Source organism: Dendrobium catenatum, unplaced genomic scaffold (assembly GCF_001605985.2).
Source record: "Dendrobium catenatum unplaced genomic scaffold, ASM160598v2 fragScaff_scaffold_594, whole genome shotgun sequence".
NCBI lineage: Eukaryota > Viridiplantae > Streptophyta > Magnoliopsida > Asparagales > Orchidaceae > Dendrobium > Dendrobium catenatum.
In genome coordinates, this window is record NW_021319056.1 from 158414 (window position 1) to 180422 (window position 22009).

General features: G+C 35.7%; 1 protein-coding gene across 5 annotated transcripts in view; it reads right to left on the reverse strand.

The window, feature by feature from the left end:
* The window catches only part of LOC110115963, an 83122-nt gene that overhangs the window by 20440 nt on the left and 40673 nt on the right, over nucleotides 1-22009 (reverse strand). For 4 of the 5 annotated variants that reach the window (XM_028694901.1, XM_028694902.1, XM_028694899.1 and 1 more), the window contains one exon: nucleotides 8897-9297. The exons of the other annotated variant lie outside the window; for it this stretch is intronic. In XM_028694901.1, the coding sequence (XP_028550734.1) occupies nucleotides 9238-9297 (60 nt within the window). In that variant the 3' untranslated portion in view covers nucleotides 8897-9237. Of the gene's footprint in view, nucleotides 1-8896; nucleotides 9298-22009 lie in introns of those variants that run through there. 5 annotated transcript variants of the gene reach the window in all.

Here is a 22009-nt window from a genome sequence, read left to right on the forward strand (position 1 = left end):
TTACGATTGATGTTAGAATCCAACATCTCCAAATCTTCGATGACTCTTAGCTCGTGATAACTCAAGTCCTGGGCATTTACAAGATTTGCAAACTTGAATTAGCCTATTACCACCATCATGCACTCAAGCTTCTAAAACAAGTATTAAATGTTAAATTAGCTCGAGTTCTTCGAGGTCAGAATAACATAGCAGATTGTCTGGCCAAATTAGCAAGGATGTAGCAAATATGCACGAAGATGAACCCATACTGATTAGAGTTTATAGTCATCGGGTCTTAGTGCCGACAATCTTGCAATTCCCATAGGTAGAGGAAATACCAGATTTAAACCAGTAGGATAGAACCCTGGTTGATCCTTAACCTTCCCAATAGATCATTATTGAAAATCAACCATAAGAGCGTCATGTAGTCAAGAGACATAAAATTAGTAGAGCCTCAGAATCATGGTTGCATTGCTTAAATATTAAGGAAGAAGATGATTGGAGGCAACCCTTCATTTACTATTTCAAATAAAGTAAACTCCCAACAGATAAATCTCTAGCCACATGAATTTGGAAGAGAGCAATACAATATGCAATTATCAATGACATGCTATATCGTTAGGCTTTTGATTAAATGTGGCTAAGATGCATAGGGACAAAGGAAGATGATAGAGAGGGAGCAAAAGTTCATGAAGGGCTTTATGACACACATCAATCAGATCCCAAGATGGCTACTAAAATTAAGAGAATGGATTAATATTGGACAACAATGATAAGGGATTATATTGACTGCACTAAGAGGTGCCATGAGTGTCAGATTCATGGTGATGTTATACATCAATCTCCAAATCCACTACACCCAACAGTAGCATCCTGACCGTTCGAATGTTGGGGCACAGATATAATCAGGCCGATAGATATTCCGTCATGAGCCGGACACCACTTCATTCTGGAAGCAACATATTACTTTTTTTAATGGGTAGAAGCGTCTCCATTCAAAGAAGTCACATCCAAGCATGTGATCAATTTCTTTACCCATAATTTTGTATATATATTTGGTGTGCCACACAGCATAAACTTGGACAACGGTACAACTTTCAAAAGTGTAAAAATTTATAAGTTTGTTGATCGACATAAAATTGAATGATGATATTTGTCTATATACAACCCATGAGTAAATGTCTTGGTAGAGGCCTTCAACAAGATGTTGGTAAAATTGTTGAAAAAGATCCTCACCAAGAACAAAAGAAAATGGCATACAAAAATGCTAGAAGCACTATGGGCATACCGGATAACCTATAAGATGCCAACCAAAGCCATTCCTTACTCATTAGTATTCATAGTTGAAGCAGAACTACTATTGGATATCGAGCTACTATCACTACGAGTAGCTATTAAACATGATCTCATGCAAGAACAGAATGTCTGCTTGAGAATGGAAGAACTAGATGCACTTGATGAGATTAGACTATAGGCTCAACAAAATCTGGAAATCTATCGAGGAAGACTGGGAAAATTATTTGATCGAATGGTGCGTCCTCAGGCATTGTAAGAAGGGGAACTAGTCCTGGTGCTGAAAAGGCCAATCATACCACATTAAAAAATTTGTGGCAAATTTATATCTAATTGGGAAGACCCCATTATCATCGAGAAGGTGTATTAAGGAGGAGCTTATCAGTTGATCAATCTAGACAGTCTAAGGCCTATGCCCCCGATCAACAGTCAATACGTGGAGAAATACTATACATAATAGTGACTATGTGTTAAACCATCAAGTACTTTTACATGTTTATTAATATATGTACATTTTTTTTGAAATTCTTTCATGTCATAAGAATGGATTTCAAAACCTCCTATAAGATTGAGGGCATTTTAAATATTTAATTAGATTAACATTGTGTCGCGTGTAAAAATTTCTGGAAAAATATTTAAAATATTGAAATACAAAGCTTATCCAAAATCTCCCTACAAGACAGGGCATTTTAAATATTTATTTAGGCCAACATCAAGCTATGCACTGAGATCCTCAAATAAATATTTAAAATCTTAATATTTTTTTTTCATTTTAAAATATCCCTGCTAGATAGAGGGCATTTTAAATATTTATTTAGTTCAATATTACGATACATGCCAAGACCCTTGAATAAATATTTAAAATAAATAATGCAAATATTCCTTCAAGATAGAAGGATACAATGATTCATTTTTCAAAGTATATGTAGGTGATCTTCTAAAAGTTCGAGACACCAACTTATCTAACGTACTGAGATTTAAAAGTTATGAAAGAGACTTTTGTGACCACTCACTCCAAATTGAGCTGGAACAACTTAAATACTTTCAATAGTCTGAAGATTAAGGTTCGAATAAGTGTAAGAGGCCGGATCTAAGAAGCCCAAATATGGTTGGATCGCTGACAGCTCCGTCAACTCAAAGCGCCACAAGAAAGATCGTAGTAGCAGAATCCTCACTTCATCAACCCGTTAGTAGGTACTGTAGGAAGTATGAAGGTTAATTTAACTCGATAAGTTCAAGTGATCGTAGTCTTCCAAATTCTCCTAATTGATTGGAGAATCAAAGTTCCAATGCGAAGGATGAGTCATGAACAACTACTAAATGCTCGTAGACTCCAAATCATTAACCACAAAGGATGACTTCAGATATACCAACTTTAGTACATTCAATATTGGGGAGCACATTTCCCATAACTCAAATATGAAGCCTAAATGGGTATAAAATGTCAGATCTAACATGCCTAAATATGGCCGGATCACGAACAATTTTGTCTACTCAATATACCATAAGAAAGGTCGCAGTATAGGAACTCTCATTTTAGTAACCAGAGGACAAAGAGCTATCAAATCTTAGCTCACCTAATGTGATGAACTCAAGTGACTCAGACTAAAGTCTCCTCAACTGGTTAAGGATCAATATTCTACCTATATTTGGTACAATCGATTAAATTCAAAACCTATAAATCCTTCAACAAATCCATAAAGCACAAAAACGAGGATCAAATAAATTCTTCTTCAATAAGTCTGTGAAAGCACAAAGTAAAGGACAAGAAAATATTCTAAAGTTCACATAAAGCTTAAGGCTGAACTAAGAAGGTTTTGTCATCAAGAAGTTCTTTATGCACAAAGTTCTGGACCGATGGCTTTTCGCCACCGACCTTATATAAACCTAAAGGGTTTCAGTCACTGGCATCTACTCCTTCTCCAATGTCTGTTACATGAAGCACATGGTAGAAGGAACCAAAACACCAGCTGAATCTATGAAGAGTATAATTGCTGACTCTAATATACGACTAAAGCTACAACGCTCACAAATGTCCTCAGAGGTAGGGGTATTTAAATATTTATTTAGGTCGATATCGTGCTGTGTTGAGATCCAAATATATATATATATATATATATACAAAAAATAAAACAAGAAAAGAAAAAGAAGAAGAAAAAAGTTTAGGTAAAAAAAAATTATGCTAAAAAAGAGAAGAAAAATACATTAAAAAAAGAGAGGGAGTTTAAAAAAAAAGGAAAAATGAGAAAAAAGGAAAATAAATATATTTTTGTGCCTTTCACTATTCCCATCGCCAACTCCAACTATCACAAAGGTATTAAATTTCTAACTTAAAAATTTTGCTCTCGAGGTTTGCGACGAGCCGACAAACCTCCCTATGCACTCACGTAGCACGAGATAAGGGAAACCGATGTGATGCTTATGACTAGGCGGGTAAACCACGGAGCATGAGGGGGACAAAAAATAAGTACTAATACGTTGGGAAACAATTGTGTTTTTTTAATAGGTGTTCAAGACCCTTAAGCGCTCATGTAGTGTAGTGGGGATTGAAGAAAATGCCGATGCAGTGTCACCCGACATCTACTTAAAGCACTCATGTAGCGTGGAGGGGAAGACTGCCTCTTGGTTTTTCTCCTAAATGAGGGAGACACCAAGAGGCTGCCGAAATTTGGACTAAACAGGGAACATTGAACTCAAAGGACAATAGGGGACTTGGCATCAAACAAATAGAACTTGAACTTGAACATCAAAGGATTTACAAATTTGGACTTTAACTTTGATTTTAACAATATAATAAGAACTTGAACTCAAGTCAATAAATAAACAAAGGACCTATTTAAACAGGCAATTGAATTTGCAAGGACCATACTTGGACTTGAATCAAACTTAAAATATAGGAAATCATGCTCCAATTTGATAAATGCATGAGTGAAAATGAAAATGCCAAAATCGAGTAATAACTTTAATCATTTGAATGCAATCAAATGAATACCAATAATAAACAAAAGACTTGTGGATTTCAGCATGACTTGCTTATAATTGATTCAAAATGTTTGTAACAAATACAATCTATTCGCAAGCAAAGATTAAGCGGAAAATGTAATAATATGTCTTCAATGATATACATAATCTACTTACAGATGGAAATGAGCAACTACAAATAATGACTCCAAACATTCAAGTGTATTCAAATAAACGCCATATAGGGAAATGCCAACCATGAAAGTAAATGTACATCGACTTGTGATAGAAGCAGAATCCCACATACAAATGTTCGAGAACAATGATAAAAAACCTCCAAATAAGCATTAATTAACAAGAGGAAAATAAACCCTCATTGCATATTACAACTTGCTTATAAATGATGAAAGTAAAGTGATACGCCCATATCAATTAGCCAGTTCACAAGCAAGAAATAAGAACCTGCAGTGAAAATGAACTTTCATGAGTGTAGTGAAAGAGGTATCTTGTTTACAAGCATGAATGTGAGCTTATAACACACACACAAAGGTCTATCACAAGCCACTACAAAGAACGTTGAACACCACTTGTTGCAATATGAGACCTCTAATAAATGCCACGATGTATTCATGATAATTATGCTCGTCAAAATGAAAATGCCAGCTGACAATGATAACGACACGATCACTCATGTCATGAGTCATCAAGTGATGCAATGAACAATTTGTTTGGAGGCATTTTATAATAAGCCATATAGTGAATAGGGTGATTTGTGAATAGGGTGATTTGCTATGTTATTATATACAATGAATGTAGTATGCTCGCAAGCAATGCAAGAGGATTGTGAAGGATATAACTTCCATCCTATCAAAGTTGGCTAATTTGCAAATAAATACACTGTAGTCTATCTACAAGAAATCTCGTCTGACGTGGTCTATTGGAAAATAGCAACGACTGAAATGCTATGGATGAGGAAGATCATAAGAAGGCACTGATGCAAAGTACATATTCTATTAAAAAATAATAACATTAGTAGTCATCTTATAAACATAGCTAAGTGGACCGAAGTGAGTGTAGTTGTGCATTCATAAATAAAGCGTCAGAGGCATATAACAAGTAAGCCAACATGCAAATAGAACCTCTATGAATGTAGGCATATGACATGCTATTCAAAAGCAAAAATCGAAGATCATAGACGAACTGTTGAAGAAATTGTAACAAATGAAAGTGTCTACAAATTGTATAGCAGGGGACATTGAATATGGAAAAATCCTACATTCAACACTAGTCAAAATATAGATGAATGCACATATTTTCTACGACTCAAGGTTCACGTGCAACAATTGTAATGGTGCTTTGCGACCGGCTTCAAAATACAAGTAGATGCATTCAACTCCACAAGCCATAAAGTCAGAGTCAATGATAATCTTCATAACAATCATGCAGGAAATGTACAGTAGCACCCAATACATCCACTTGCAAGCACTGATAGACAATTCTAGTGTCTTGAAGAAACAGACAATAGTTGCTAGAAGAATTGAAAGAGGCACAGGCAAATACTCCAAACCCGAGCAAGCTGTGGTGGTTAACATTTAATAATTGCATAAATTTTCTCACAGTCAGCATGAAAGGATGAAGAAGTGGAGAATGCAGCTATACCAAGGACCAATAATAGTATACAAGAAAATGTATCGGTCTCCTACAAAAATGGGAGGATCGATGTGCAACAAGCATACATATGTGCAACGACGATAATCAACAACAGCTAACAAATGCTACAACATATTTATAGTCAATAATCAATCAATGGTTGGAAAATACATTGATCCACTGCAAGCAAAGATTGAAGATATGTAGCGGATGTAGGCTCCTGCGAGTTATAATAGAAGACCCCTTGTACGCCCGATGTGGTGTTCATAAGCAAAATGCTAAAGGACTACAGCAAATACAAGCTCCCACGGGCCGCTGTGGGAGACCCGTATACATGCTATATATTATATGCAAGCAAATATTGAATGACATGCGATAGGTACAAGTGTCTACGGGCCCTGTAGAAAACCTGACACAGACACTAAATGTTGTCCGCAAGAAGAATGCAAGAAAAATACAACATATGCAAGTACTTGTAGTAATAACAGGAGATTCGTTCGTGCACTATAGTCCTCATGCATAAAGCAACAAGTAGAGAACGACAGTCTACATGTACGAAATGAGAAAATGACCATAGTACAACACTACGTCATCGGATCTACAACACACATACAACGGATAGAAGGCGCATATAAATTCTCAAATGGAATGTTGTGTGCACTCAAATGACAATCTCCAGTACAACTGAAGTATTCTAAAAATTCTCCAGTACATGCACTATAATATGTATACATATAGGTATACAAAAGGGCGTGTGTAATTACATAACCTGCATGGGCCCTGTCGAGCGTGTTGTAGGACCGAACGTGGCGTCTAGGGATGTTGCGCGGGTCAATAAATTTGAACACGATCCTCCTAAGAAGGTAAATATGAGTCGATAAGGTTCAATAAATAATTATAAAATGCCCTCAAACACCAGCATGAGCCCCGACGAGCGTGTTATAGGTACCCACATGACTTCTAGGAATGTTGTACGGGCCAATAAATGAACATAGTTCGAGCTCGATCCTTATATATGGATAGATAGGAGTTAAATGGTTCAAATTATCAAATAGATATACGGTCAGGATGTCGACCGAAATATCTATTTTATACGTTCATATAAGGCCTTCAAGACCTAAAAAAAATATTAACAAAACCACAAAACTAGTAACAAATCTGATCCTTTGTCAGCAAGTTGGTAGAGTCGACAGAGTCAAACAGACAAAATGCGACCCCTCATAAATATCCTGATGATGACCATGTTGAACGTAGATATCAACCGGAGGTGTTAATTCCAAATATTCTCAACTACTTACCCATTCAAATATCAAATTTCCAAAATCCCAAAATCCAAAAATATTTAAAATTGAAATAAATCATTAAACACATAAAAAAAATTCATCCACCTTCCGCAATAATTTTTCGGGGTAAACAAATTAAAATTTACATCATCTCACATAGAGCTAATGCCTAGCAAAAAATACTACTATGATTCATTTTCAAATAATCTAATACTAGTAAGGACATGGTACGTGTCTTCTGACCAATGATTTTGCCACCAAATGGCATTGTTTGATAAACGGTTATGACTCGGGCCCCTCTAAACCTTAGTGGTTTTGCCCTCAAATGGCACCACTAAATTATGATTATGCCCAAAGCCAACATATTCCTTAGTGACATCAAATCCTTGAGATATGAATCAATATGATATAATCGGTAGGGCATAAAGCCCTCTATTAGTTAAGGTGGATTCAAATTTATCCCCTTAGACAAACATCTACCCCAAGTCTACAAGGTCCCCTTGGACGAAGAAACCTATGAATGCCAACAAGGATCCTTCTATCAGGTCGGGTCGACTACCTCCTTTGACTAAGTAGACCAGGTACCACGATGGCCTGGGATGACGGAACCATGAGATTTTGATTGAGTCCATTATCCATTCTCCCACCATCCGCTTTAAGTACAAGATGGTGATATTTTTAATTTTAAATATCAACCCTTTAAATTCTAAACTTGTGTTGCTACTATACACCAGAAAACACGTATCTTTACCTATATGATTAACGACTAGCCGTAATCGATCTCTTGTTATCAGGAGGGGTAATTAACTATAGGGGCTTGCACCTATAAAAAACCATAACTCATATAATAAAGTCCTCACAAAATGAGGCGAAATCTCTAGGTAGTATCTTATCTACAAACCCATATGCCTTCCCAAAATTTACCCCAAAACTTAATCAGTTAAAACTCCCCCGAAAAAACAAGTGGGGGAGGACGAGGCCAAATTTTCAGAGCCCACAGATTTCTAGCGACTCTGCTAGGATTTGGTTTCGCTTTCCATCTTTGGCTAGTCATATAAGTGCTATTGTAGTAGCAAAAAATATGATAACGATAATATTGGGTTCTATACGGTGAACATCAGGATGCGACTCTTGATATTTTTATTCAAAAAGTGGTCACTGAACGATCTCGATAGAGGAACCAGGTTTAGTAAAGAGAATCACAATTCCTTTTTGATCATCATCAAGACATTTAATGATCCAAACATCACATCAATCCACCATCAAATATGCAACTTTATGAAGAAGAGTTCGATATAGAATAAAAAAGCAACCTTCAAGCAATTCCATTATTTATCATTGCTTTTTCAAGCATGAACAAAATTTCACGCCACAAATTTCATCTCCAATTTATTTAACATTTAAATCCCACTTTTTTTAAGATGAATAGCCAAATACTTTAGAAAATCATGACTTTCATGAGACGAACTTTTTATTCAAGTAATTCAAATGCATACCATGTTATATTCAAGCTTCATTTGAGATAACTTTTTTATCGTTTTCTAAAGTAATTTTTAGCACAAAAATTTTTTAAATAAAAATTGTTCCAAATAAAGCCTCAGACAACTGATATCAATTTTATGATGCGAATGGTAGAAAATTCTAATATCAAGCTATACAATTTTATGACGAGTATGGTATGAAACTCTAATCTCAAGACTAAACAGAGCAAATGTTCAAAGACTATTATGTGGTCTATTAGACAAAATTCGTGTTATGAAAATTGCAAAAAAACGAGCTCAAGGTTCAAAGCAATTACATCATGATGTGTTTTTGTTATGAGCTGGATGATCCATCAGCAATGAATTCGAAATAACCTTTGTGTATTGTGCTTGCCCAATAATCGACTATCAAAAACTTTAATATGGAAACAAAAATTCTAATGTCGTAAAAGCTAAATCTTCGAATGCTACATCAGAGCAATGATACTAACTGGACGGAGATTCTGTACATGCCCCTGTACTGGGTTATTGATCAAGTATATACAATCACTTAATATCAGTTTGCAACTATACAGAATCAATTCAGGCTTTCATTCTCCACTTTTTAGTTCCCACGAGAATTTTTTCGGTATGCATAGCTCACGCATAACCTGTATTTTAAATTGCGGAGTTGCAAGTCATCATTTAGTGAAAAATTAACTCAACTAGCTCTGAAGAAATGCTAATATTAAAAAAAACATAAAACCGATCATATATGATACTAACTGGCACACAAAGGTAAAAAGAACTCTTGAAATATTCATGTAAAAAATAAAAATCAATTTATTATCAAATAAAACACTATATTGGTATTATATGGCATTCCAAATTCTCCAAAATCACTCGTAAATTTATCAAATTAGAACATCTTTGGATTAATTGAACGCCACACACAAAAGAGTCCCTCTTCAAAAATTTCAGTCGCCACCATTACCAGCATGACTGACTCAACTTCCTAAACACCGAGAAATTAAGTCAGGAGATCATGGGCGTTGAATCCTGATTAGGATTGTGGAGTTAAAACCATGAGATCAATCTAGATCGGCAAGAACAGGTCAAGCTAGGGACAGTAACAAAAAAGCAAAATAATTAGGGTTGCATTTTACTTTCCCTGCTCTAAGATTCTTCTTTATTGTCACAACTAGAAGATGCATTAAGGTGCCAATTTCAGCCAAACTGAATAATGTTAAGCTAATAATGCTAAGGTTGCAAGGCATAGCTCTAAGGGAGAGACAGTATAACGCCATTAATGTGTCCCAGGAGCCTACTCTAATAAACGATACTGCCATGGAAGCAGCACAGGGGTTCACTTCGAACGCTAATGCAATCATGCTCGCCATGTTACTGCTTCAACATTGCTTGTGCCTCAATGTTCATTTCTCGCCACAAAACTAGTTTCTCCTATCTTTTAAAACGTATAAACTCATATAACTAATTTTAAACCCTTGTCACTTAACAGTAATTTGTATGAGAGAGTGGCAGCCCATAGTAATGCTATAAACTAGCTGTAGCAGCTGAGAACCTGAACTGCCATACCTCTTCCTTATTCTTCCTTTCTGTTTCTCTCTTGCAAACAACAGCCGTCGAGAACTCCTACTTTCTCGACAACAGCTTTCTCCTCCTGACATTAGCCATTGGCGAACATTTCTCAATTCCCTCTCTTTTGATAGTTAGTTTCTTCTCCTTTCCCCTCTTTTCTCTTCCTTTTCTTTTCTAATGTTTCAAGTCCTCTAGTATGAGTCCTTATGTATTCAATGCAATGCAATATTTGATCTATATTAGTTTTTGTAGAGTCATAAAGTACTAATTATTAGGCTTTTACTAGCCTAGAGCAATTCCTATTTATAAATTAATTATTTGAGTGGATTAAACCTTATATAATCTTAATCATTCCATTGTCTTGTATATATTCTTCTATTAATTAAAGTATTAGGGAGAAATCTTTGAATTAGTCTACTTGATGTGATTAGAATGATTATAGGGTTACTAAAATCTTTGCAATACTTAATATTAGCATTGATGTTGTAGCTAAAGTCAATTAGTTCGGATGCTTCGAAGTGCATGTTTCTAACTATTTGATTTTTTTTTGTAGCACTTTCTAGTTGTTGTCCTTGTAGCTTTGTCGGTTGAACATATGGAAGGATTAAAGTTTTGTGTCGCTCGCCTAGAGGTAAGTAACTATTATTTATTATTGAATTAATGTAAACTTCTTTGCTAGGGGCAAAATCCATATTAATTATATCAATCTGTTTGGATTATTGAGTAGACTGTCAATCCTATTATTATTGAAAAATTTATTGATTATTTCCCGACACTTGTAAAGATCTTTTGATGCTTATAATCAACTAACAAGTTTCATAAATAGATTATTCTTAATTTATTGTTGTATGAACTCTTGTATATCAAATTTTATATTTTCATGCACATTCTTTTATTGAATGCAATAAATGTTATAATGACAAATCATATCTTATTATGAAATAACATTTGTCATATTAAAATTATAAAACCTATTGAAAAGTGCTTTGAAATTTTTTGAAAAATCATATGCTTGGCTGCATTGAAGTGTATGTGGGTAGAACCCTATTAGATTATCAAACTCACATGTTTGTATTGTCCTTGATTTATCAAACTCACATGTTTGTATTGTCCTTGAGTGCTTGTATGTGCATTGTGCACTACTTAACATGCTTGCATAATATTTTTGTATGTTGCATGGTGCATGCATGATGTTTATTTATTGTATTTGATACATGCACAATTCATTTACATGTTATCTGATGTATGCATGATGCATTGGCATGTAGCCTACCATGTGTGCATAATATAGATATATATGTTTACATATTTGGGTACTTAACATGTGTATTTGCTTGTTTGCATGTTTACTTGTAAGTATATTTTGTGTGATGCACCTGCATGTTTGCATAACTGTCGATAAGCACACAATGTTTTGTATGATTGACGGTATGTTTACATACTGATGTATATACTTGTACAATGCACTCTTATTATTGGCGGTATACATACACACCACTTAAATATATTTTTAATCTGTTTGTATGTCTTTGGTACATGCATATTACACAACATAAGGCATGCAGGCGTCACCTTCTTTCAATGATTTGACGTGTCATGCATACTTTAATTGGAGAGTCATGCAACCCGTGATGCAAATAGTGTACCATTTTTACTTTTTCAAAGGCAAGCATTCACTGGTGTATGACACGTTCACGAGGCATACGACGCATTGATGAGGTGTGTATGAGTCCCTTATTTTAATAGTTGGCATGCACACTACTTAGGACACTCATACAACTATGACTTGTAATATAATTGATGATCTTCTTTCATCAAGGAGCATTTAATTGGGATGATTATCGGGGATATGCGGGTGAAATTCTGTGGCAATTATTAATGTGAATGTGCTGCCGTAGGAGTGTAAAATTTTTTAAAATTTTAAATTAATTATTGCCCACATTTAGGTGCATTAATACTCATTTTTTTATCTGCTTATACTGTGAGAACCTACTACACCGGTTCAATTGAACAGGTCCCTTAACTCAAATAGGTGAGCGAGAGAATATTTTCTATAAAAAATAAAATTTGAGGGAGGAGATTTGTTTACTATTGAGATTGTCGAAAGATATGTACCCGACTAGAGGAAGAAGGAAGAAGGGTTTGGAAGGTTTTTTTTCTAACGACATATAAAGTGTAATTGATTTAATTTCTTATTTTTCTGTTCAAATTTAGAAAAGAAAATTTGTAAAATTTTATTCCTTTAACTAAAACAATAGTATGTGATTGTTCAATCGGAAGAAATCCATTAGGGTGAAAGTCTTATCTTGATTCAACAAAAAAGAAAAGAAAGATTTATCGAGGTATTTTAATTTAATTTAATTTAATTTAAGAATAATTAACTTTCAATCATTTTTAGAAATTAACAATCAATTGATGTAAATTCTCGTGTATGATAGGTTTGTTCATTCGGTTTGAAGAAATAGAATGCATTGAAGAAGAAAAGGAAGAGAGTTCAACCACATTATTATTTAGTGAAAATTCAATTATTTTCTTTTATTTTAAAAGGAAGGAATTTAATAATTTTATTTATTGAATTGAAATTTTGGGATTAATGTAGGCGATGAAAGCTGTGATTCGACGAAAAGGAAGATGGTCAAGAGGATACTGAGCTGTTCTCATTCGTTGTTGCGAATATGATCAGGCGAATACTGAACTCCCTTTCTCTTTCTCCCTTTGTCTCGCTGTTGCGAATATGGTCAGGCAGACATCGGGTTGTCCTCATTCACTGTTGCAATCTAGTTAGGTGAATGTTGGACTAGCTTCTTTTGTCCCATCATTGCGAATATGATCAGGTGGACATTAGACTTTCGGAAGGGCTCATTATTCGCTGTTGCGATCTGGTCAGACGAATGCTGAACTCCCCTTTCTGGTTGGGTGCCCGACAAAGTCACTGGGAGGCATACTTAACCACCTCTTCATTCCCCCTGTTTTTATTTCCTGTTTGGAGATTGTTGAGTCTTCTAGTGACACTTTGTTTCTCCATTTCGAATAAGGTCAGGCAAACATTGAGTCGTCCTCATTCACTGTTGCAAATATGGTCAGGTGAATGTTGGACTTTCTCTTTTGTCCCGCTATTGCGAATGTGGTAAGGCGGACATTAGACTTTGGGGAAACTCTTTATTCGCTATTGCGAATATGGTCAGGTGGATATTGAGCTGTTCTCATTCGCCGTTACGAATATGGTCAAGCGAATGTTGAACTCCCCTTTTCTTTAACCCTTTGTTTAGCCGTTTCGAATATGATCAGGTAAACATTGGGCCATCCTCATCCGCCGTAGCAAATATGGTCAAGTGGATGTTAGATACCTTTTTCCTTCTGTTATGCTGTTTCGATCTAGTCAGGCAGACAGTTGATTCTTTACTTGCCTTACTCTTGTTCACTGTTTCGATCTGGTCAGGTAAACACTGAGTTTTCCCCATTCACTATTTCGATGATCAGGTGAATGTGGAACCTTTCTTTTTTCCTTCTGTTCTGTTATTTTGATTTGGTCAGGCAGACAGATGATTCTTTTCTAACTCTTGCTCGCTGTTCCGAATATGGTCAGGAGGATGTGAGACCCATTTTTCTTTCTCTATTCTGCTGCTGCAATGTGGTCAGGTAGATAGATGATTTCCTTGTCCTCTTCGTATCACCTCGGCAGATGCGCCGGGTGATCGTCGAGTGTATTCTTATCCTCTTTGTATCACCTCGGCATATGCGTCGAGTGATCGTGGAGTGTCCCTCGTCGTTTCTCACCCTCGATCTCTAGTCGAGTGGTTGTTGAGTTTGCCTTATGGTTGTTGACTTTTTCTACTGGTTGTTGAGTCTCTTTTGGCTCTTTACTCGCTATTTCGAATATGGTCAAATGAGCCTTGAGTTTTCTCCGTTCACTGTTTTGATCTGATTCTGCTCATGTGAGCATAAGATCCCCCTTCTATTCTGCTGTTTCAGTGTGATTAGGCAGATAGTTGAGTTTCCTTTTCTTGGCTCCTTCTCACTATCCTGGTTTAGTCAAGTGAGCATTGAGTCTCCTTCATTCGCTATTTCGATTTGGTCAAGCGAATTTTAGGTTTCTTTCTCTCTTTTGTCCCACCATGCCTGCATGATTGTGTGATCGTTGCATGACTGAATGACTGATTGAGTGCATGTCATTATATGGTTGTTTGATCTTGAGATGATCATCGCATCTTGAATTGCTCATTGCATGATTGAGTGACTTTTGCATATTTGGGTTTGTTGCGTGATCATATGATCATCGCATGATTAGATGATAGTTGCAATATTATGTGATCATAATAAAGATTGGTTGATTATTATGTAATTGTATGATCATTATATAATTATATGATTGTTAGTGACTATTAAACGATCATTTGATTATTATTGTGTGGATCAGTATAATTAAATGTCTATCTTATATTTATCGCATGATCGTGTGGTTACCATATAATAGTGTGATTATTGTATGATTTGATTATTGCTATATACTTAATTGATTGTGGCACGAGTATGTGATGATTGCTTGATTGTATAATATCATGGGAATGCATGACTATTGCATGGTTTGATGATAAGACCACTGTGATATAAGTGTATAATGATTCTATGGTTGCATGATTATTATATAATTTGATGATGATTGCATGATTGAATGGTCATCCCATTATTGCATGTTTACATGAGCATTGTGTGATTGTATGATCATAGCATGGTGGGACACTTGTTGCATGATTGGTGTATGATCGTATGTTTCTTGAATCTCCTTAGTTGGTCGTAGGATTGCATCTTCCTTGTGAGTCTTTCTATTTGATAGTAGGATTGCATCTTCCTAGTAAGTCTCTTTAGCTAGTTATAGGGTTGCATCTTCCTAGAGATAAGGAGGTCAACGCCAACACGTAAGGTTCACTTGTCGTTCGCCGCACCTGTTGGGGTGGAGTTTGTTGAACTCGTTTTTATCCTATTTTGCCCTCGAATGTGTTTGATCGTGTTAATCGAGCCTCGTCGAGCCCGATTCAATTCAAATCGACATTGATTCGAGTTTGATTTATTTTATCTTGTTTTATTGAATTAATCTTGGTCGAGTTGAGGCGAGCTCGAGTTGACCCGGATAGAACCAGACTTGACTCAATTTGAACCTGATTTCAGTCTCTTGGGTCTAGATAAATCCTAATCAAAACTTGATTAACTTTCCAAGCCAATTTGAATCCCATGGTCAGATCAAGAAATTTGATTTAATGGCTATGATCTCCCCAAAATACAAACTCTGTCACTGTCGTAGTACGCAGTTGCGTGATACGCTCGTTTTAGGAGGAATGTGTCGTCGATCAGCGGAGAGCAGCACTATAGAGATTTTTTGATGTATTGAAGTGGGATCGAGAAGACGAGGCAGCAGATTTGTCTCAGAGGATCGCAACTATCCCGGGGATAAGCTCTCTCATACGAAAAGAATTAGGCATTCGGTCTCCCTCTCTGGCTCTGTCTCTCTCTGTGTTCGCAAAATTAAGGAGGCCGAAGCCCCCCTCTTATCCCCGCCTCTCTTCCGTTCGGACTGAACTTGAAGGCCGAAGTCGCCTCTCCCTAGCTGAAGCCTCCCGAAGCCTCCTTCGGTTCGCATGCCTAACATTCCTCTAGGTAGCCGGACCCAAACTCCCTGCTCTCATCCCCATTGATTTGCACGAAGCAAGAGACCGGAGTCTCCAGGCCTTTGCGACCTCCCCCAGGCGAAGCTTAGTTAAACTCATCGCCTCACCCGATGTCATGGCCCTAGCCACTGACTCCTCCATTTGTGTGGCGATGAGTTTAATGATTTTCATTCTTTTCTTTCTATTGCGTTTAGCTGTCTTTCTCTTTACTTCTCGTCTTTCTAATGCATTTCTACTTATTATCGTACTTTTATGTATAAATCCCTAAGCTTTTTAATACATGTACGGATGTCTAAAATGTTTAGAAAAAAAAACTTCTAGTCCTACAACTTTAGTGACGCATAAGGACAAAAATTAATGACTGAGTCTTAAATAACGTACACTTAGGATGCATGCTCCTTATAGGATAGAGACATAAAAACTTAAACTTAGTGACATATTTTCTTAGGTTTAATGCCCTTTAATCTACTAACAATGAACCAATAAAATCGACCTTAATCTAATTCTTAAAAATGCTCTAAAACACCTAATTTGTATTCAAACCATAACTAATATTTTATAACCACTAAAATGCAAACTCAAACCAAGTCTAACCAATCTCCTAATCAACCCCTAACCAATCTAAATCTTAAAAGGTGTAGATTAAATTAGGAGAGTAAACCTAAACTAAAATTTACCAACATAAAAGATTTCAAAAATCAGAGCTTTAATCAAACCCACTTATAATTAACAACACACTTAGTTTAAAACACCTCTAATATTAAGTCAAGTGAATCAAAACCTAACCTAAGTGAATCATAAGGAATTTATTAAGAGATTTCATCATAACCCAAAACCTAATAACTTATCTATGTTTAATCAAACTCTTAATTAATCTTTCAACAAACCCCTAATACATAACAACCACTCCAAAGGTGAAGTTTATTGGATGGACTACTCCGGGTTGCGAGTCTAAGTATCCTAAGGAGGCCTGCTTTCTCGAGCCTGGTGGCACAACGTTACGAATGGATTTAATGGGGGTGTTAAAACTTTAAAATTAATTGATTATTAATGATTTAAATTTAACCTTAATTAATAATAAGTTACCTAATTCACATTTTTTTTTAATTTATAACCAACAAAATTGGTTGCCACTGGGTAGCCCAGGCCTACGAGGCTATTAAGTTAGCCCCAAGAAGGGTGAAATAAACCTCACGGCCTCGGTGAGAAACAAATGTGGTAATCAACTGAACATTAAAATAAATTTTCTAAAATCAATCCTAAGACATTAATATTTAAACTCAAACTAAAATCTCCCTTTTAGCCCTTCAACAAATAAAAAAATATACAAACAACTATAATTAAACTATCCTACATAGGACCTATCAAAACTACACAACCTGTTACACACACCTAGACTTATTTGGTTAGGACATGACTTCTAGCTCTAGGTTAGGCCGATATTTTCTTTTATTATTCAATGTTTACTATATGTACATGTTCTATAAATGCAATTTTTAAATTTTCTGTTAGTTATATTTTTATTTACCTGCATTTCTTTTATGAATAGCATATATGCTCATATGTATATTTCTCTTTTATCTTATCTTGCGAGGTACATTGGATCTTGATGATCGAGAATTAAAGAGGAGCATTTGCTCATGAGCTTGTAAGTGACAGCGTCACAATCAGGTATAATCTCTGCAATTTGTAAAGAACTCCTAATTATATATCGGAACTGTTACACTTCATACACATATTGTTAATAGGTATTCTAGCATGTTTAGGTAGTCGGCCATAGGTCTTTGGCCCTATAGGCCAAAGCTTGCCCCCTTCTGTGAGCCCTAGAGAATATTAGGGTAATTTAGACCTGTAGGGTAGGCCACCTATTTGTGCCATGAGCATCGTTGTTTTTCCACACAAAGTGACATCGCCAAGATTTTTTTTTTTGCCTTTTTCTGATTTTGGGTATGATACCCCCACCTTCTATGAGCCCTAGAGACCATTAGAGTCATTTAGGCCTGTAATGTAGGCCACATATTATGCCACGGGCATCGTTGTTTTCCCACATGAAGTGGGCCCCGTTACGATGATTTTCTACTGTGACGTGATGCTGGTACCTTGCCTGGAGAGTACCTTTGATGTATTTATTTACTTTTTCTGTACTCTAGATGTCAAACATGCATTTTACACACATTGCTTTACATTGCACCTTATATATATGCATTACATTAGTAGACCTAAGAATACTGTTAGTTATGCATCTGTTTCATGCATCATACACAACATTAGATATATTCTTTTGCATATTATAAAGTTCATGATTTAAACTTTTTGAATTACAAATCCTTGATTCCTTAGGATAGAACATTCCTATCTTATATGCATATAGGGCGATTAATTGTGTTTAGAATGTTAGTTGGCAGCTCACTCTAGACAAGCATAAGCCCAGGTCATACACCCCTCTGTGTGTCTTTCTCTTCTAGTGTGTTTTGAGTATGTCACTTCTCTTAGGATAGTAACCCAATCTTTTGATCTTTTAAACTTAAAATTTTAATCATATTTTTATTCATCTAGAAGGTCTAATTATCACTAAGGGTAAAGAGAAGAGTTTCTCCTCTTGGAATATAATCTAGGAACTTTATCTGTGCACCAAATTAAGAAGGGAATAATACAATATCCTTAATCGAGAGTTTTTTTATACCAGAGTCTAAGATGTAATTAACTACGGGGGCTTGCGCCCGTAGGAAACCGATCCCCACAATCAAATAAACCCCATTCGAGCTGATGTATCGAATGGGAGAAATCTCGTGAAATTTTGGGTTATACACATTATTATCCATCGAAGTGCGTAGGCGAAAGTCACTATCTTCCATGGCTAATCGTATGTATAACTTGATCTGCTCTTCCATTGGCCTGCTTATATCGATGTAAAGGCTTATGATCATTTTGTCCTATGGGATAGTGTGGTCGTACCCTTTACATTCGAACACCATAAGCAGTATCCTTTCGGAGACCCACACTTTGTCTCTAGAGGAGGTCGCTCTAGCTAATTGGAGTAAAGAAGGAAAGCAATGCTCTGTAAAGTAACACGGTAGCTCTGGACAACTGAAAGCACCTGCAATGTGTACATGTATATATCCGTGAAGGTAATGTCAACGAATCTCAACACTGCACTGACCACGACCATATATAGGACAAATCTGCCCCAAATTATAATAAATCTGCAGAAGAACTGTAGGGGCTAGAGAGACTCTCCTCCAACTCGCTATCAAACAAGCCATCAAAAGCGTGCTGAGTCGAAAAAGTCTACTTTGGCTAGGGAATACGAAGTAACAGAGCTATGTAGCAATGAAAGACACCAAAAGTACATCATCTGAATATCTTCTGGCTGAAATATAATGTAATCCATCTGATAAGCCTGGCTCAAAAAGATCCTTTGAATACTGCTCTGTATCGTGTGATCTCCGGTTAAAAGGATTCTGAATGCGTCCAAATTCTATAAGTGCTGACAGGGGTAAAAAGCTCTCAATCCAAACATCTAAAGAGATAGTCCCTCTACGACTACAACCTCTCCTCTACTGATAGAGATCATAGTTGTGTCTCAAACTCTGGTGAAGTCCAACTGAGTAAACAAACGCACATTTCCTCTGTTGACCTGCTGGTTGGCGACTAAATATATCATAGTCCATAAGAATACACTCTTCGTATAGAACTCCTAAAATCGCCAAGCCATAATTGATACATAAATCCCAGAGTGTAATTGTCATCTCATTGGATCCAACCCAATAAGTATTTGTGGCACTATCACAATGCTCTGAAGCCATGAAGAAGAAAGATGACTATAATCAAACAAAGAAATATAAATAGCTTCATATACCCCTGCTTGCTTCAGCACCTTCTAATACATCTAAAGTGTGTAAACAGCCCACCTGACATAACCAGCCAAAGCCTGAACAGGACTATTAAACATAGGATCGTAATATATTTCTTCGATCTCATCATGTAATAACAGATAACTAAGTAATCTGACAACACCTGTATGCTCTGCAAGGTCAGCTGTTGGCTGCAGAATATCCTAATCCCCGTAACTCAGTCATTCAATGATACGGTCCAAAGAAGCCCATTAGTACACCACAATCTATATGTTATAATCCAATCTGCGGGGTCATGTCCAACTAGCAAGTTTGAATTAAAATAAGGCATGCGAGACGATCGAGTAAAAATACCATCATATATATATCTCGATCAACCAACATTTTTCCTATGTCAATACAATCGATCTAAAATCAAAGCCGACTGTGAAAGATCGTATGCATCAATTTCCTTCCTAATTTTTCTTTTGAAGGCTTAGTTTTGGGCATTGATGAAGATCTCTTCCAATCAAGCATTTTGTCCTGAAAAAGACAAGAAAAAATAATAAAAACCATGTGATTGACAAACTTCAAAGAATTTCTTGCGTGAAAGTCACACAACAAATTCGTTTAGAGGCAATTTGTTGACCAAATTAAAATAGGATTTGTCTTAAATTTCCAAAAAAAAAAAAACTCTTCCAAGAGTTAAAAATTCTCTAATAAAGTGCAGTTTGCTCAGTCCTATCATAATAAAGAAATCAACTAGAAAATATTTAGAAGCGATTCTTAAGTCTAAAGTTTAGGAAAAATATAATCATTATTTTTCTTAAGATGAGTCCACTGTAAAGAAAAGGAAGAACATTGCAAGGAGCAAAAGTTTATCTTTCTCCACAACTACTATATTACCATCATGCAAACTTTGTAAAGCTTGTGAAGGTATTAAATCCGTGATCTAAAATCTTATGCCAAATGGGTGAATTAAAAAAAATTATTTTTTTTGAAGATGAGAAAACTCAACAAGATACCTTATCCCTGGTAAACCAAATTACATCAAATGAAACAAGGCAAATAAGATTATCTATTTATGATTGTATTATCTATTATTGGAAGAAAAAAAAGAGAAGAGATGCATCTTTTCACACTCTCAAGTGGGCCCCACTCTAAACAACTAATTTTCAAAAGACGTAACTTTTCATTCCACAATCGTCTTCAATAATCTAACAATATATAAACAAAAAAATAGCGATCAAAGGGACACTTACAATTCTTGCTCTCACACAGTTTGAAGATCATCTGCCTTTTGTTCTTAAAATCTTTGTTTGTCTACAACATCCGCGTTCGAACTTATCTGTTCGAAGAAGTCATTCATTTCGTCTATTCCGTTTGCAAGCACTAAGCCGACCTAATTTGTATAACAGGTATCGGCCTATCTGCTTTGCACGATTCACACCTTCCGTCAAAATCCCAATCTCCGATCCACTTCCAAAACTGAAATCCAAGCCGATTGTCTCCGTCTACAGAATCTCTACTCGCGCCTCTTATACTCGAACTAAATCTGAAGTCTTGTTCGTTTCAAAAATTCAGATTTTATCTACTATAGTCTTATTTAACCCTTCAGCTGTTTTTTTATGCGGCATCCACTCTAGCGAAAATTATCATTACTATTTCGTCCTATTCTAAACTAATTTAAGAAATATAAATTATATACCAAAAGTTACCCTAGCCGATTTAAATATAATATGCATGTATCATTTCCATGCCTAAAAGTTTCATGTAGGTTTTAAAGTTATAACAAACAATAATGGCAAACATTAATTGCATATACAACTGAAGTCATTTTGTTCAGTTTATAATGATCGACTTCGGTTATAATGACTAAAAAAATTTACTGTTTTGTCCCTATAAGAATTCCACCTAATCTCATTTCTTAAATAATGAGTTATATGATATCAAAAGATTCTATTACAGAATTATGATATCAAAATCTCAGGTTCCATTCTAATTCCATTTTCTAATTTTCCTTATGGTCTTTTTATTCCGTTTCAATTTCAATTTCTAATTTGGCATATGATCAAATATGTCAAACGATTACATTGATTTGAAAATGAAATATTTATGTTAGCATCGAACAAACAATAAATTAAAGAAGCTCTTGCACCGTTGATTTTAAATCCGGTCGAGAAGAATTTTTATAGAAGACCTCACGCAGTTGATCTTAGATCTGACCGAGATGGTTTCAAAGTGAACACCTCGCGCCATCGATCTTAGTTATGGCCGAGATGTTTTCA